Source organism: Engraulis encrasicolus, chromosome 19, assembly GCF_034702125.1.
Source record: "Engraulis encrasicolus isolate BLACKSEA-1 chromosome 19, IST_EnEncr_1.0, whole genome shotgun sequence".
Taxonomy (NCBI): domain Eukaryota; kingdom Metazoa; phylum Chordata; class Actinopteri; order Clupeiformes; family Engraulidae; genus Engraulis; species Engraulis encrasicolus.
The window spans coordinates 4027883-4043209 of NC_085875.1; the positions used below are offsets into that span (position 1 = coordinate 4027883).

The following is a 15327-nucleotide window of genomic DNA, read 5'->3' on the forward strand; positions in this document are numbered from 1 at the left end:
AATCTTTCCACAGCAATGGCGGCTCTCATGGAGCCTCACTGAGAATTAACATGGAAATCCCCATTGACTTTAGTTCTATTAGAAGTTACTTAGTTGTAGGAGGTGGCCGTAGAACACAGAAAATGTGGTAAATGTAATGTAATTTGTTTGTACTTAATCTTTGTTTGATATGTGATGGTTCTGTGTTAGTTTCCAACGAACAGAAGTGTACTGTTAAGAAACATTTTAATCTACGCGAATCACATCACCAACCGACTTCCTGGTCCCCGGTTTGCGCAACTCTGTTATTAGATGGCTCTGGCGCAGACCAGTCATTGACTCAGATGTTTACGTCATTGTCACGAGCGTCCTCCCCCTTTTGCCCCCACGTGGGGCGCTTATTGGCTGTTTTCTGGAGAGCGTTAGGCGGCAAGATCCTGCCGCTGCAATCGCTCCACAGAAAACAGGAGCCAGACTTGTAGTGGAGCCAATCCTTTGGCGGAAGTACGTAGGATGTCAAACCCTAACCTTTTAACAAATCAACGAGACCCACCGGGAAATTACCTCTGTGGCAGATCACAAGTCCGGGCGGTGCACCTTGTAAGCAGAGCATACAGCAGTAATAACAGACACATTTAGTTAGTGTGCAAAACATTTTATAGAAAAAAAATTGAGGGTCAGAGCATAGAGATCAAAGAGACAAGGCACACTCACAGACTGCAGCAAAGTTTTTCTTGTCACAAACCAAAATCAAACAGTTAATTTTCCTCCCAGTGTTATATTCTAGTCAACGCAAGTGCATCCAAACTTTTTTCTCCATCAGAACACGGTAGAAGAAAGTAAACATTTCTTGGACATGAACGGACCACAACATATGACAAGGCAAACTCGATTCAGTAAAAATAGTATGTATCTATCCGGGGTATGTGCCTTTCTTTTTTATTATATGGGTATGCATCCTTGTGTGGCTTCTTGAAATTGTACCTCGACTCTGGAATAAAGTTGATGGTGTCCAAATAAATGTGAAAACGTTAACTTTAAAAGTTTGAAAGCAAACATATCAAGATACTTGACACAAGAAGGCAGGTGGATTTTTTTGAAATAGCCAAAGTAGTGTCAAAATACTCAAAGGAAACGAAACGAAAAAGACTCGGAAGACATGTAACGAGTCAGAACTAACAACCAAGTCAAGAAGACAGTGAGATCCTTGACACAATGGCAACAATCATTCTCTGAGGTAGGTAGGTAGGTGGCTTAGCTTGCCTTGACTTGGCTTCACTCACTCACTCGCTTGCTTGCTCACGCACACACCCACTTGCTCGGGCACACACACTTTCTATGTATAATCACCTAGCCAACTGCTTTTGCTAATTGCCATCTTAAAAGTGGCTGAAACCCAGACATTCGACTACCGCTAATATCTGTGTTATGATTCAATGAATAATTTCAAGGAAATGCACTTCTGCATTTACTGTATGTCCAGTCTTATGTTCCAGAACTTTCTAGCAGTTGTAAAAAAAGGATATTCTGGAATATTCTGCAGTTCTGGAACACGCATCCTGCATGCTAGAAGACGCCAAGATCAATCAGTTCTGAAACCCGCCCTGACTCATTCTCGCTGTTCTCTCAGTCCTGCTCTTCAAAGTCTATTTGGATGAGCCGTGGTCAGTTCTGGAACCTGCATGCTGCAAACAAAAGCCTACTCTTGGTTCTCCTGTTCAGCTGTGGCTGTCTTGGGTCCGTGGTGTCGCTGGACGTGATTCTTGAGGCTGACGTTGTGGTTGAAGCTCCTCTCACATTGCTGGCACTTGAAGGGTCTCTCCCCTGTGTGGAGGCGCATGTGCGACTTTAGGTGGCCACGCTGGTTGAAGGAGCGATCACACACTTCACAGGTGAACGGCTTCTTTCCAGTGTGAAGCAACGTATGTCTCCGTAGTTGATTCATGTCCCTAAATCCCTTGTCACAGTACTTACAAAAGAATCTGTCTTCCGTCGAGTGAGTCTTCCTGTGAGCACTTCGACTCTGGCGGTCCATAAAGCGCTTGGGACAAAAACGGCAGCAGAACTTCCATCTCTCTCCCTGATGGCTTTCCTCGTGCTTGACTTTGTCTACCGTTTGCCTGAACTCCTTGAAGCAGAACTGGCAATACACCAGGTAATCATCTCTGTGAACGTGCTGGTGTGAATGTAAACCCGCCTTGGTGCTGAACCGTTTCTCGCACGTCGCACAGACAAACGATTTCACCTTGTGTTCGCAATCGTGCTCCATCGCGGCATTGCGTTTTATGAAGAACTTGCCACAATCTGGGCAGAGCTTTCGTTGGCTGCAGCTGAGATGGTGCTGATCCATGTGAGACTGCAGGTTGTACGGATCGCTGAAGTAAACGGCAAACGGCGGCTTGCTCGGTACAGACTCGAGTTCACAGCCTGTGTCATCATTTTGGATTTCACCATTTATGGATGACGTGTGGTTGCTTTCACTTTGCGGAACCTCACTAGTGGCATCCGATTGGTTGATACTGTGTGGAAGGTCAGTAGTTGCGATTGATTGGCTATTCATACTGTGTAGCCCCTCAGAAGTGTCACGCGATTGGTTATGTGGACTCTCAGTAATGGCACCGCATTGGCTGCTTAAACTGTGTGGATCCTCAGTAGTGGCACTTATTGGTTGGATATGGTCAGTCTTGTCTTGGTTGTCATTGGTGCTGGTTAGTTCCTCAGGACCTCTACTGGCCTCTTTCAGGTGCAGACTACAGTCAACCTGTTGGCCGTTAGACCGTTCAGCTTCTCCCTCAGGTGTGCTGGTGAAAGAGGTCTCTCGAAGGGGTTGCTCAGAATCACAGGTGCTCTCAGTTCCTCTTTGAGCCAAGTCCTTGTGAGGTTCTGCGCTGCCACAGAGAACGCAGCAGTGAAACAGAGGGTGATTGTCTTCGAGGCACCCGTAGCTGACCTTCGACCTGCACTCGCAGCACCATGCCATCTCAGAGACACGTTCATCATCACTATCATCTTCTTCACAACTGGACCCTCCACTGTCATCGGATGACTGACGAACAAACTCCCTGTTGAACTCGTCCACGTCTGGAGTCCAATCTTCATCGCTATCCCTCCTCTTCCTCTTTGTACCTTTTGCCTTTTTCTCCTCCTCCTCCTCCTCCTCCTCCATATCCTCTTCCTCTTCCTCTTGCTCCTCGTCTCGTGGTACCTATGTGATACAAAGTCATTTTGGATCAGTTGTCTGATACAGAGTAGGCTTCAGTGTACTCGCCGTGTTTGGTAAGCGCACGAATGCTGGCATAATCTTAATGCTCAAACCATAGAGGGCATTGTAAGGACATTGTAAAGTAGGTGTTATTTTTCAAAATGTAATATTATTTGCAAACATTACTGTATAACTTTGTCACCCCATCAGGGCTTGACGTTAACTTTTTCGCTTGCCGGCCACTGTGGCTAGTGGTTTTCCCGAGTGACTAGCCATTCAGCTATTCTACTAGCCACAAATTTGAAATTATTTTTTTCTTTATCATGAGGCTGTACATCTAACCTCAGAATATGAGACAATAAAGCAAGAAGATGAAACAATTAGAAACTGAGTAATTGAGCTTTTTCTTGAACTTAAATACAAACAATTGATACACAAGGGCAAAGTGCAGAATATACGCTATTCTGATATGTCATACCACAGAATAAGCTCCCAGTCAAATTGGCTAGTGACACAGAAATTGTTACAGCCAAGTTTTACCAGCATTTGGCCGGTTGGCAGGTGCCAGTGTCAAGCCCTGCACCCCATGCTCTCAAATATACATGAAATCACGTCTGCATGAGACATACAATACATTTCTGGTTCAAGCAGTGCCTGGAGCAGAGCAAAGGTCAGCTTTGGAACAGAAGGCGATACATTTATCTACTCATTTTTATTAATGTATTTAAAGATTTTTTTTGTTTTTGGTCCTTTTTGACTTCCTTTCTGATAAGACAGTGTGAGAGGTGGACAGGAAGCAAGGGAGACGGGGAGGGGTCGGCAAAGGACCCGGGCCAGGAATCAAACCCGGGTCAGCCGCATGGCAGGCGAGTGCCCTACCGGTTGGCCACGGCAGGGCCCATTTTTATGAATGTAATTAAAAACACAGACTACTTGCCAGGACTTACATTTTGAACAGCAGCCAGTTGTGAGTGACTCTCCCATGTCACAGTGAATTGACAGATCCAGCACTGCTGTGTCACGGTGAAGACAGCTCCCTCACGGCGCGTCACCAGGCTGCACGCTTCACCATCGCACCCCAAACACCTTTCAAAGAACTGCAGCAGGCAGGACACTTGCACAGTCACCTCCTCATGCAGACCAATCCTGCAGACATAAGCACGTCATTACATTACGTTACATTAGGCAGACGTTTCTGAAGATTTTTTTTTTTAAAACTTTATTTGATAGGACAGTGTGAGAGGTGGACAGGAAGCGAATTGGGAGAGAGACGGGGAGGGGTCTGCAAAGGACCCGGGCCGGGAATCGAACCCGGGTCAGCCGCATGGCAGGCGAGTGTACCAATCACAGAGTCCTATTCATCATTTAAAAGTTCTTGCAGAGATTTGAGCGGAACACACACACGCAGACAAAATCCACTAAAATGAAGAACTTACTTGTCGGACTTGAGGGAGAGACTCTGGTTCTCTGTAACAAATACAGAAAATAAAAACGTCAGCATAAGTGTAACCATCTGAACAGTCCAGATAAAGTCTCGAACCCATGACCTGAAACGCAGACGTGGTACCAGGTGAACTATAGGCCGGGCTGCAAGTAGTGTACTGGGTCTATACACTAGGTGTCGTGAGGGAGATGAATAAAGTTCTAGTTGTGCTAACTGGCATGCATTACATTATGTGCAACACTTCAATGTGTGTGTGTGTCTGTGTCTGTGTGTGTGTGTGTGTGTGTGTGTGTGTGTGTGTGTGTGTGTGTGTGTGTGTGTGTGTTTAGTTGGGGGGCGTACGTTTTGGTCCAGTGGGCTTCTTTTTGGCCATGGGAAGCTCTGTGCCGTTGCCCAGGGATCTCCACGCAGCAGTCTGGGTTTCTGAAACACACACACACACACACACACACACACACACACACACACACACACACACACACACACACACACACACACACACACACACACACACACACACACACGTTCGCGCGCGCACACGCACACACAAAAGATGAGGGGCCTCCATTCATGTCCAAGAGAAGAGTGTTAGTTTAAAGAAACTCCCGCACACTGACCATTTCGCTGTTCTTTCTTTAATAAACGACGTTTCGGTACTAGACCTTCATCAGGCAATCTCATTCATCTCAACACAGGCTTTTTCAAAACTTGGTTGACAGATAGCGGACCAATCAGGTCCGACGTTACGATCACGTCACTCATTCACAGAAAGACGCACCCACAGTGGTGGGTGCTTTGAGTAGGCTATAGTGTACATGAACACTGTTAGAGCATTGCACAGAAGATGAAAGAACAAAAAACAAAAATAATAATAATAATAATAATAGTAAAAATAAAAATCAAAATGCGTCTTTCCGCTATCTGTCAACCAAGTTTTGAAAAAGCCTGTGTTGAGATGAATGAAAGAGATTGCCTGATGAAGGTCTAGTACCGAAACGTCGTTTATTAAAGAAAGAACAGCGAAATGGTCAGTGTGCGGGAGTTTCTTTAAACTATTGCTGAGTGACCCATGGTGCCATCTCCGACGCACCTGCCAGCTGAGGTGTGCGAAAAAAGCCGAAGTTTAACGTCAAGAGAAGAGTGTTGAAAACTACCCAAAATGCTGGAAATAGTCGGGCACTGCTGGGCTGCATGATGTCAATATGGTTGGCATCCAATGAGTTAACTCTTTTAAAGCTTTTGCCGTGTTTTAGATGAATGCACAAAAAACAAAACTACAAATCCCATGTACCTTTGCTGCAGAACTTTGGACCGAGCGTTCTCATGGAGAGCTGGGTTGACGCAGTGGCAACTCCAGGACGCTCAGTCTGGCACGCCACAGTCTTCATGAGAAACGTATGGGACTCAATGGAGTTGTTCGCATTCTCCTCAGTCTTCACCTGGACATCCTCCTCAGTCTTCACCTGGACACACAACAGACAAGAGTGTGAGTGAATCAACAAATGAACCAAATAAATGGATGGACTCTATTGACCGATGTGTCTGTGTAACGGAGGCTAACTAGCACAGAGTTGGCGTGGAACATTGGTAAACCTCCCTCCGATAGCCTCATACAGTCTCGTGCCGTTGGGCCGAGAGACTAGTCTCTTGGCCCAGCGGTATCGTACTGTGTCTCCCATTGCCGAACCGTTGTAGTTGACGAGGTCGCACGTTCGATCCCCGAGGGGGGTGAACAGGTGCAAGATGACCTCCGTCACATCTGCATTAATTAGAAGATGTGCGCTGATTTTATCCAAATAGGTAGCCTATATCACGACATGACCAGTAGCCGTTTGTATCAGCAATGTTGGCAACGCTTAGCCAGTTAGTATAGGCTATGCATAGGCTACAATTCAGTAATTAAAATGCAACACAGTTTTGTTCCAAGAGGACGATACATTAAAATGTAGCAGAAAGGATGAAGCAAAAATAAGTTAAGAATTTAAAAGGATGTTAAAAGCAAATTAGGTACATAAAAGATGTCTTCACCTGGACATCCTCCTCAGTCTTCACCTGGACATCCTCCTCAGTCATCACCTGGACACACAACAGAGTGTGAGTGAATCAACAAATGAACCAAATAAATGGATGGACTCTATTGACCGATGTGTCTGCAGCATGTGAGGGCTTGATGATGATGACACCTTTGAAGCATAATGCAGAGCATGCCAACGACACTCCCCTTATCCCCCATTGACGGACAAATGCCATCCTATCAGCTCAACTCACTCTTCCATGGCATGTCATGAAAACCTAGATGGAATAGTTCACATTTCAATCACCGTCGAATTTGTGGCTGATCTTAGTGACGGTGAAGATCCAGGCTTTTTTGACGCCAATTTAGACGCAAAACCACCGTTGTAAGCACCGGCATTGACGAAGTCGCTTTCTTGGAAATGCTTTGAACACACACCTAACGACATGGGGTACGACGCTGGTTGTGATCCAAAGATAAATTCCAGCCATATCTTTCTCAAGTCTACACTCTTGGGCAAATTGTACATTGGATAAGTTTTGCTTCCACAAATAGAACACGACCGTACCATTGTCTCAATGAACCGCTCCCAGTGTCCACTCCGCATCTACTTTTCTAGTACTTTTTTACCCTGTAGAAACTTCGGTAACACTTTACTTAAAGCCCATATCTATAGCGCATTATGAGTGCGTTTATAACAAACTATAATGCGCATTATAATTACTTACAACTAGTGGTGGGCCGTTATCGACGTTAACGTGCTGCGATAATGTGAGACTCTTATCGGGCGATAAAGAAAATATCGCACGTTAATCTATTCTCAAAATTGGGTTTGGAGTTTGGGTAGCCTATGCACGTCACCATAGCATTTTTGACAGACGCTTTCAGCGCTCCAGTCGCTTCTCCTCTCCACCTGCTGCTTCAGCAGACCTACTAAATATGAACAGTGTTTGCATGCTGAAAACATTTATCTCTCTACCGTGGTAGGCGTTGTTTGAATGTTTTTATTTTCATAAGTGGTAGACTAGAGAGTTATTGTTTGAGGTGAAGCGAGAGACATTATTGTGTGTGACCCAATGATGCAGTAAGTAAGGTGTGACCAGCCAGACAGCTATTGCCTCGCGCATTGTATGGAACACAAAAAAAACAATCCTGTTCCAGAAATCTTGCCTGTGCCATAATTGCAAAACATTCCGTGTGATATGATTGACAAACTGAAACTGTCAATATCTACTCTCGCTAAATGTTTGTGTTACAATAGCGCATTTGCGAGTCAGTGAGATATCTGCGAGTCAGTGAGATTTCTTTTTTTTTCAAACTGAATTAATTTCGAGTTGTGACTCCTCTGGCATTCTAACTTTGAGAACAACTGTCAAATCACTGTGGGCCAGAGCTGTAGGTTCTACATATCTAGAGCGTAGTAGCCTAGATCCTCCCTCTTTAACAGTCAGTGGCAGTCTCAGTCTCAGTCTCTCTCTCTCTCTCTCTCTCAAATGCTGAATTGTTGAGGTCATTTTGTTCAAATAGCCTAAATGTTTGATAGATGTATCTGTATTTGCCACAATTTACAGCACTGTTCATTTTGAAATTTATTTTTTTGAAGCTGAGATGCATTTTGGAAAAAAGAGATGAGCTCTGGTGTAATGCGCCATCCGTCTTAAGAGGTTTCTTTCATCATTATTTCGCTACCGTGCCTATTCTGAATGAGCCATTTTGATATAGATTAATCTAGATTAATTTCATAATTACAGTGAGATTAATCTAGATTTTTAAAAAAATCTATGCCCACCCTTACTTACAACGTATCATGACTACACCCATAATGTTTCATGATGCTTTATATGAACAGTTAGGAATAACAATGAATCTAGCTTATAATGCTTTATAAATCCAAGGGTGTAATGAATGCTCATGACTGGCTATAAACTACAGGCTGCCTGATGGGGCTTATAGTACATTATGATGCGTTATACCTCTCTATGCACAGACCTGGATGATAAACTGTCATAAGGCCTCATAAGATGTTATAATGTTTCACGTGAGATCATAAGTCGTCAATGTGTGCTCTAAGTAAAGTAAAGTTCATATGGATGCATCTATAATGCACTGCATAATGTACATCTATAATGCATCATAATGCACTATAAGCCCCATCAGGCAGCCTGTAGTTCATATACAGTCATGAGCACTCATAACACCCTTGGATTTATAAAGAATTATAAACTAAATTCATGGTTATTCATTACTGTTAACATAAAGCGTCATGAAACATCATGGGTGTAGTCGTAACGTGTTGTAAGTAATTATAATGCGCATTATAATTTGATATAAATGCACTCATAATGCGCTATAGATATGGGCTTCATAGAAAGTGTTACCGAAACTTCCAACTGTTTATAAAGGGAGGGGCTGGACTGGAGTGGAAGGCAGGGCAGGGGTGCCCTTCCTCCGAGCGCCAATAGATGCATCGACAATGCTCTACTGCCACAGATCGCACACGAGCGAGTGTGTTCCGCCATGGTAGCATCAGGGTTTCTCCAGGGCTCCTCAAGTCGCGCCGTGTCCCCTTCTTTCTAGTTGCGGCAGCTGGCATCCAGAATGTTGCATTGCTGCCTCCTACTGGACTTATCTCCTACAGAACTATAGTCCACCGTACTGTCCAATAGGCCTCTCAGATATAAACTTGAAGAAATTACACCTTCCTTTACACTTGCCCCCACATCCAGCGCACTTTTTAAAAGACAATTCCTCCAAACCACATAGCTTCAGGCATATGGAAATAATATTTCTTGCAAAACAAAAAAACGTGCTCAACTGTCTCCCTCTGCTGGCAAGATTACAGTCCATCTTGATGTGTCTCTGAAGAGAAACAGTGTGCTTTTCAGATGGCATATTCTCATTCTTGTAATGATAACCTCCTCCTTATGTTTACCACTAGTGCAAACTGTATCTGAGTCAGTAACCCTAATAAAAATGGAAAAGAGATCCTGCCCTTTCTGTCTTGCTCCCAAAGCTGTGGCCATTTAACAACATAATTCTGTCACACAACACTCTTTCCTTCAGACTTAGACAGACTTTGGACATCCCCCTTTCAGTCGCCTCCTTAGCCAATGCCTCAACCTTTTCATTCCATCTGCTCATGAGCAGGTACCCACAAAAATGAAACCTTCGCTTCATGTCTACCTACATTGTTGAGTGCCAGTAAAATGTCATACACAAGGTCCTGCCGTCCCTTTGACACCCCCTTCCAAAGACTCTGTAGCCTATAGGGGCCCGTGCCTTCTCACTCCAGCCCTGTCTGTGTCTGCTGTTAAGAGTCTTCACAAAGGGGTGTCCAAGGGACGGCAGGACCTTGTGAAAAGTATGGGATATTTTCGGATCAATAGGCCTAACTATGGGAACGCAGTGGAAAATAAATCAAGGGGAGTTTCCTATGGAAGGAGAGCAGATTGACGAGGTGCCTGTTTTGATAAAGTTAATGACGAGGCAAGGCATTTAGAATGTCGCCAAGATGCGCAGGGTATTTTTTTAAATCTATTGAGATCTGTAAATTTGTAGGAATCATGCCAACTGTAGCATAATCATGTGGGCAAGTCAGACGCGCCTATATCGGACGGGTAGAACATTGGGGCGACTGACTTGACAACCAAATGCGATAGAATTAACGACTGGCTCTTGACTCGACAACCGAATGCGATAGAACTAACAACGGTGTCTTGGTCATAGCAACCTTCAATTTAGAATTAACAACTGCAGTTCGCCAGAAAGTTATGAAAAGAACCTTCTTGTGGCGGAAGGAAGTAGTTATAGGAAAACTCACAAAAAACCTTTGTTTTAGCCATTAAAGCATCAAAATAATTCCTCAGATAAATTTCAGACAGTGTGGCAACCGTGGTATAAGCGGGATAATTGACTTCACGGTGTGCGTATAACAGGAAAAATAATGCACACCGAGGTGTAAGGCCACTCCGCTTCGCGTCGTGGCTGCATCACCACCTAGGTGTGCATTATTTTTCCTGTTATACGCACACCGTGTCGTCAATTATCCCTTACTTATAAATCTACCTGACATGACAGACTAAGTTGTCAATATCGCATCTTGTTACATTTCTCCAATGGGGGCCCTTAGGCTGCAGCCATATCTAGCCTTTGCTTTATAGGCCTATTATATTGTATTATATTTTGCGGAATATGTGTTAACATAGCCTCCAAGGGACAACGTGTTGCTCAAACCACTTTTGCAGGTCTTTTTTTCCCAAGTGAATCAAGTGATTCTGTGACTTATTTGCCTCGGCTCCCCATCACTGAGGGATCACCTTAAAGGTGCACTGTGTAATAATTACCATGACAGTGAAAGTGAAAAAGTGAAAAGTGAAAGCCGATTGGGAAACTCCAACTCCCATTGTCATTGTGACACAGCACTCCACAGCACACAAGTGAACACTGCACACTGCACACAACGAAATTGCATTTATGCCTCACCCATGCAAGGGGGCAGCCCTCAGTGGCGCCCCATGGGGAGCAGTGCGGTGGGACGGTACCATGCTCAGGGTACCTCAGTCATGGAGGAGGATGGGGGAGAGCACTGGTTGCAGGGTGTCTACAGGTTTGACCAAGTCAAAATTAAGACATTTTAAGACTTTTCAATACCATTTTCCAAATGAAATTACGACCAACTCGCAAGATCATACACAGGTTCAAATGAAGCACAAAAACCAATTGGTAATTTACATTAATGTAGCCGTTTGAAAACACAAAACTATACACAATGAAACTTTACACTAAATAAAATTCAATAATGCGTTCTAAATTACACTACATGGCTACAACTCCCGATTTCCGTCGCAAAGTTCATCACATGGCTGACATAATTATTCCTCCCTAAATTAAGCTCCACAAATTTAAGACATTTGGGTTGAAAATTTGAGACAAAATAAGACTTTTCAAGGTCTTATTTGGATAAAATGAAATTTAAGACTTTTTAAGACTTTTTAAGGACCCGCGGCCACCCTGTGGTTGATTACTCCCCCCACAACCTGGCAGGTCGGGAGTCGAACCGGCAACCTCTGGGATGCAAGTCTGATGCCCTAACCGCTCACCCATGACTGCCCTACATGACATGACCTTCACATAATTCCATGTATTCATTATGATTGAGACATACATGGAAAGGGCGATCTTCTCCATGGTCCGCCATTTTGGATTTCCAGAACGCCATTTTAAGCCGAAAAACTTACTGTACTTTGGACATATTAATAAATATTAGTTTATTACTTTGTAAATATTCATGAAAAGACCAAATTTGGCAATAGACAGCACAGTTTCAATGAGTAGCATAGTTGCAATACCTACTCTGGCCACATTTCTACACAGTGCATCTTTAAAGGAGACGAGTTAAGCACCTCTAGTTCTAGTTCTAGAGGCCTAGATGTTTTTGTTCAGAGGGATGTCTAGGCCTACTTGGCAGCTGGCGTCACAGTTCTGAACAAAAGAACGGCCAAATAGTGGTACTTTACGCAGTGATCATGATGCCGTGATTTTATCTGCTTTTAAATAAATGACAAGATTGATAATAATGGGAATGTTTACTACTACATACCTCTGTGGCTTCGGATTCAGCAGTTCCATCATACGTCCTCTCAAAAACATCAGCAAGAACCTACAATAGAAAGGTGAAAAACGCAATAGCTCCAATGACTTTTGGAAAGTATCATTTCAAAACAATGATAAAGAAGTTCTAGTTGTTATATTCCAAGAAATCTGTAATTGGGATCCAGTATCATCCCCCTAGCAACGCATAACCCATAATGTTACGACGAGTCTAAACCCCCCAAAGATACTAGACGTGCTGATAAGATGTGAATACAGTTATATATAGCACAAGTGCCACAATATTCATAAAACGGATGCAAAATGTTACAACACTATAATAATGTGTTGTTTTCTTCAGACTTTAATATATTCCACCCTAAAAGACTACAGGCCTGACGCCCTTAACATCTGTCATGAAAATCTTTGAGTGTCTGGTATGTAAACACCTGTGTCAAGCATTACTTTAGACCCCCAATAATTTGCCTATAGAACAAATAGAAGTGTTGATGATGCGATGCCCCTCTGCCTGCATTCTATCCTTCAACATCTGGAGTGAAGACACACATATGCATGTGTTCTTTTTGTTGCTTTTAGCTCTGCATTTAACACTGTTGTACCTGCGATGCTCATTATCAGTCTACAAGAGCTGGGTGTCAGTACCAGGCTTGTGCGAAATTCAGAATTTCTGAACTTAATTCAATTCAGGAAGAGCATGCTACACGGATCCATGGACTTTCACTAGCTTAGCGACATGCTCCCTCTTTTAACTTGTCTTAAAGCAAGACAATGGCTTACATGACAAATAAGACACTTTACCACCTTTATAAACCCTGGCCAAGGATTTCAACTGTAATAAGCCCCAAAATAGTGGCATACCCCTTTAATGTATTTAAAGCACAGGCTAGGTGCCAGGACTTACATTTTGAACATCAGCTAGTAGTGAGTGACTCTCCCATGTCACAGTGATTTGACAGATCCCGCACATCTGTGTCACGGTGAAGACAGCTCCCTCACGGCGCGTCACCAGGCTGCACGCTTCACCACCGCACCGCAAACACCTTTCAAAGAACTGCAGCAGGCAGGACACTTGCACAGTCACCTCCTCATGGAGACTAACACTACAGACATAAGCACATCATTATATTACGTTACATTAGGCAGACGTTTTTAAAGATTTTTTTTGGTCTGCTTTTAAAAAAAAACTTTATTTGATAAAGTAAGCATGGCAGGCGAGTGCCCTACCGGTTGGCCACATAAGGGCCTAGGCAAAAAAATTTAACCAAAGTGACTTACAATTGAGGACATAAATCATAACCTAAAACACTTGAAAGTGCACAGGAAAATATACAGAACAATAAGGGCAGATGGCAAGTAGGATTTGCTTTTAATGTACATTTGCACACGGTATAGTACACACACCATGCCATGGAGCAAGGGCTGGGAACTATTTTCATTCCAGAGGCCACTTCAAATTCCTGCCGTTTAAGTCCTCCAAGTGCCCCCTGCACTTTAAAGGCAGTCACCTTTAAAACAGACCCCACCCAGTGTTGCCAAATTAGCGACTTTGTCGATAGATTTAGATACTTTTTCACGTCCCTTGCGACAAAAAAACAAATCTAGCGCCTTTAGCGACTTTTTGGTGCATCTGGCGACTTTTTAAAACGCACATTTTCAGTGACTAAATCATTGTTTTTCAACATAATTGTGACTCTGCGCCGCCGTTAGAAGCGTTTCCCACGGCAAAGCAGGGCTGCAGATTAGCTCTGATCTCAAAAAAGTAGTCAGCACCGCCTATTTCTACTGTGGACGAAGGCATGTGGGCACGTTTTCTGTTGATCAGCGCGCCGTGTGTGACGCTGTGACGTCATAACATCATCTAGCGACTTTTCAGCGAGCCAATAGCGACTTTGGCTGATTTTCTTTTGCCAACACTGACCCCACCTTCTCTAGGTCCCCTGAATATAATTTAATTGTATTGCAAATTATGTAATTTCTAAGATTCCTTGACAAAAGATGTCATATTTCATGTGAAGCTGCATAACATTAAAATTAGCATAGGTTCCCCACCCTTACCATAGAGTCTATCCCGGGATTGGGCCAGCTCAGGCAGTAGTGCAGTAAATAGTCACTATTGTGGCAACATGATCTCCAGAATTCCGTGCTCCTGGACACTGATGTTAAAGTGGAAATCACCTCTGGTCAATGTGTGCTGTTATTACAGATAATTTATCCTAATTTTGCATTTTACATGAGAAAAATCAAGTAATTTGCATGATTTGGTTTAATTAAATACAACTATGTGCTGAACCACGATTTTCAAGGCTATTTTAACGTACTCAGTTAACCAGAATGCACTGCGGGTAACTAAGCCGTTGTCGTCAGGTTAACACGTCACAGAATTCGAAGGAATCCTGCTCATTGCTCACTGACAGCAGTCGTGGCTGGTTTTAGGACAAGGCTAATAGGCCTATCCGAGACAGATTGATGTTGAAAATATAGACTGTTGAAAAACAAAAACATAAAAATCGTGCATTTTCCTCATTGGGTCTCATTGCGCTAACTGGCTACTAACAGCGAATAAAAAGCGAATGGAAAAACAAACTGTTGAGAAGTGCTGCTCGTGTTGCAACTGTTGCTGTCCTCAGATTAGTGCTGAAACGGAAAATGAGAAGGTAGCCTAACCTTAAATTTAGCCTATTAAAAATGTTATGCTCATTAAAGAAGGAAGTAGCCTAGCCTATCTATCTCTGCTCATGTTTTATCTAGTTAATCCCCTCAAACCCAAAGGCGAGGCGGACTTTCTGTCTCCGTTCAACCAACTTAATACTTACTTTGGTCAAGTGTTTAATTTGTTTTTTCCGTTCGCCTGTCCCTCAAGAGGAAGTGTGTTTATCATTGATGAAAAAAAAGGCGGCCCTGACTGTCTGGGGAGTGCGCTGGACAATGACTTGACAGCAGATTTCAGTAGCCTTACTCGTGCTTTGTAAATGCAACCAAGTCAAAGTGCAATAGCCTAATGATAGCCGGCACATGCTTTTATTTTTATTATATGCGTTTGCAGAGGAGCACAGCAGCGCCAACAGTGCAAGGAGGATG

At 43.4% G+C, this 15327-nt stretch overlaps 1 protein-coding gene across 2 annotated transcripts in view; it reads right to left on the reverse strand.

The window, feature by feature from the left end:
- Positions 1-15327, reverse strand: part of LOC134434842 (uncharacterized) — a 66502-nt gene that overhangs the window by 38979 nt on the left and 12196 nt on the right. Inside the window, exons 7-14 of one of the 2 annotated variants that reach the window (XM_063183471.1) lie at positions 13151-13349; positions 12239-12298; positions 6654-6701; positions 5917-6082; positions 4968-5048; positions 4618-4648; positions 4129-4327; positions 697-3184 (exon numbers count right to left, since the gene is read on the reverse strand). In XM_063183471.1, the coding sequence (XP_063039541.1) occupies positions 1679-3184; positions 4129-4327; positions 4618-4648; positions 4968-5048; positions 5917-6082; positions 6654-6701; positions 12239-12298; positions 13151-13349 (2290 nt within the window). In that variant the 3' untranslated portion in view covers positions 697-1678. Of the gene's footprint in view, positions 1-696; positions 3185-4128; positions 4328-4617; positions 4649-4967; positions 5049-5916; positions 6083-6653; positions 6702-12238; positions 12299-13150; positions 13350-15327 lie in introns of those variants that run through there. The other variant, XM_063183469.1, reaches the window with a different exon arrangement.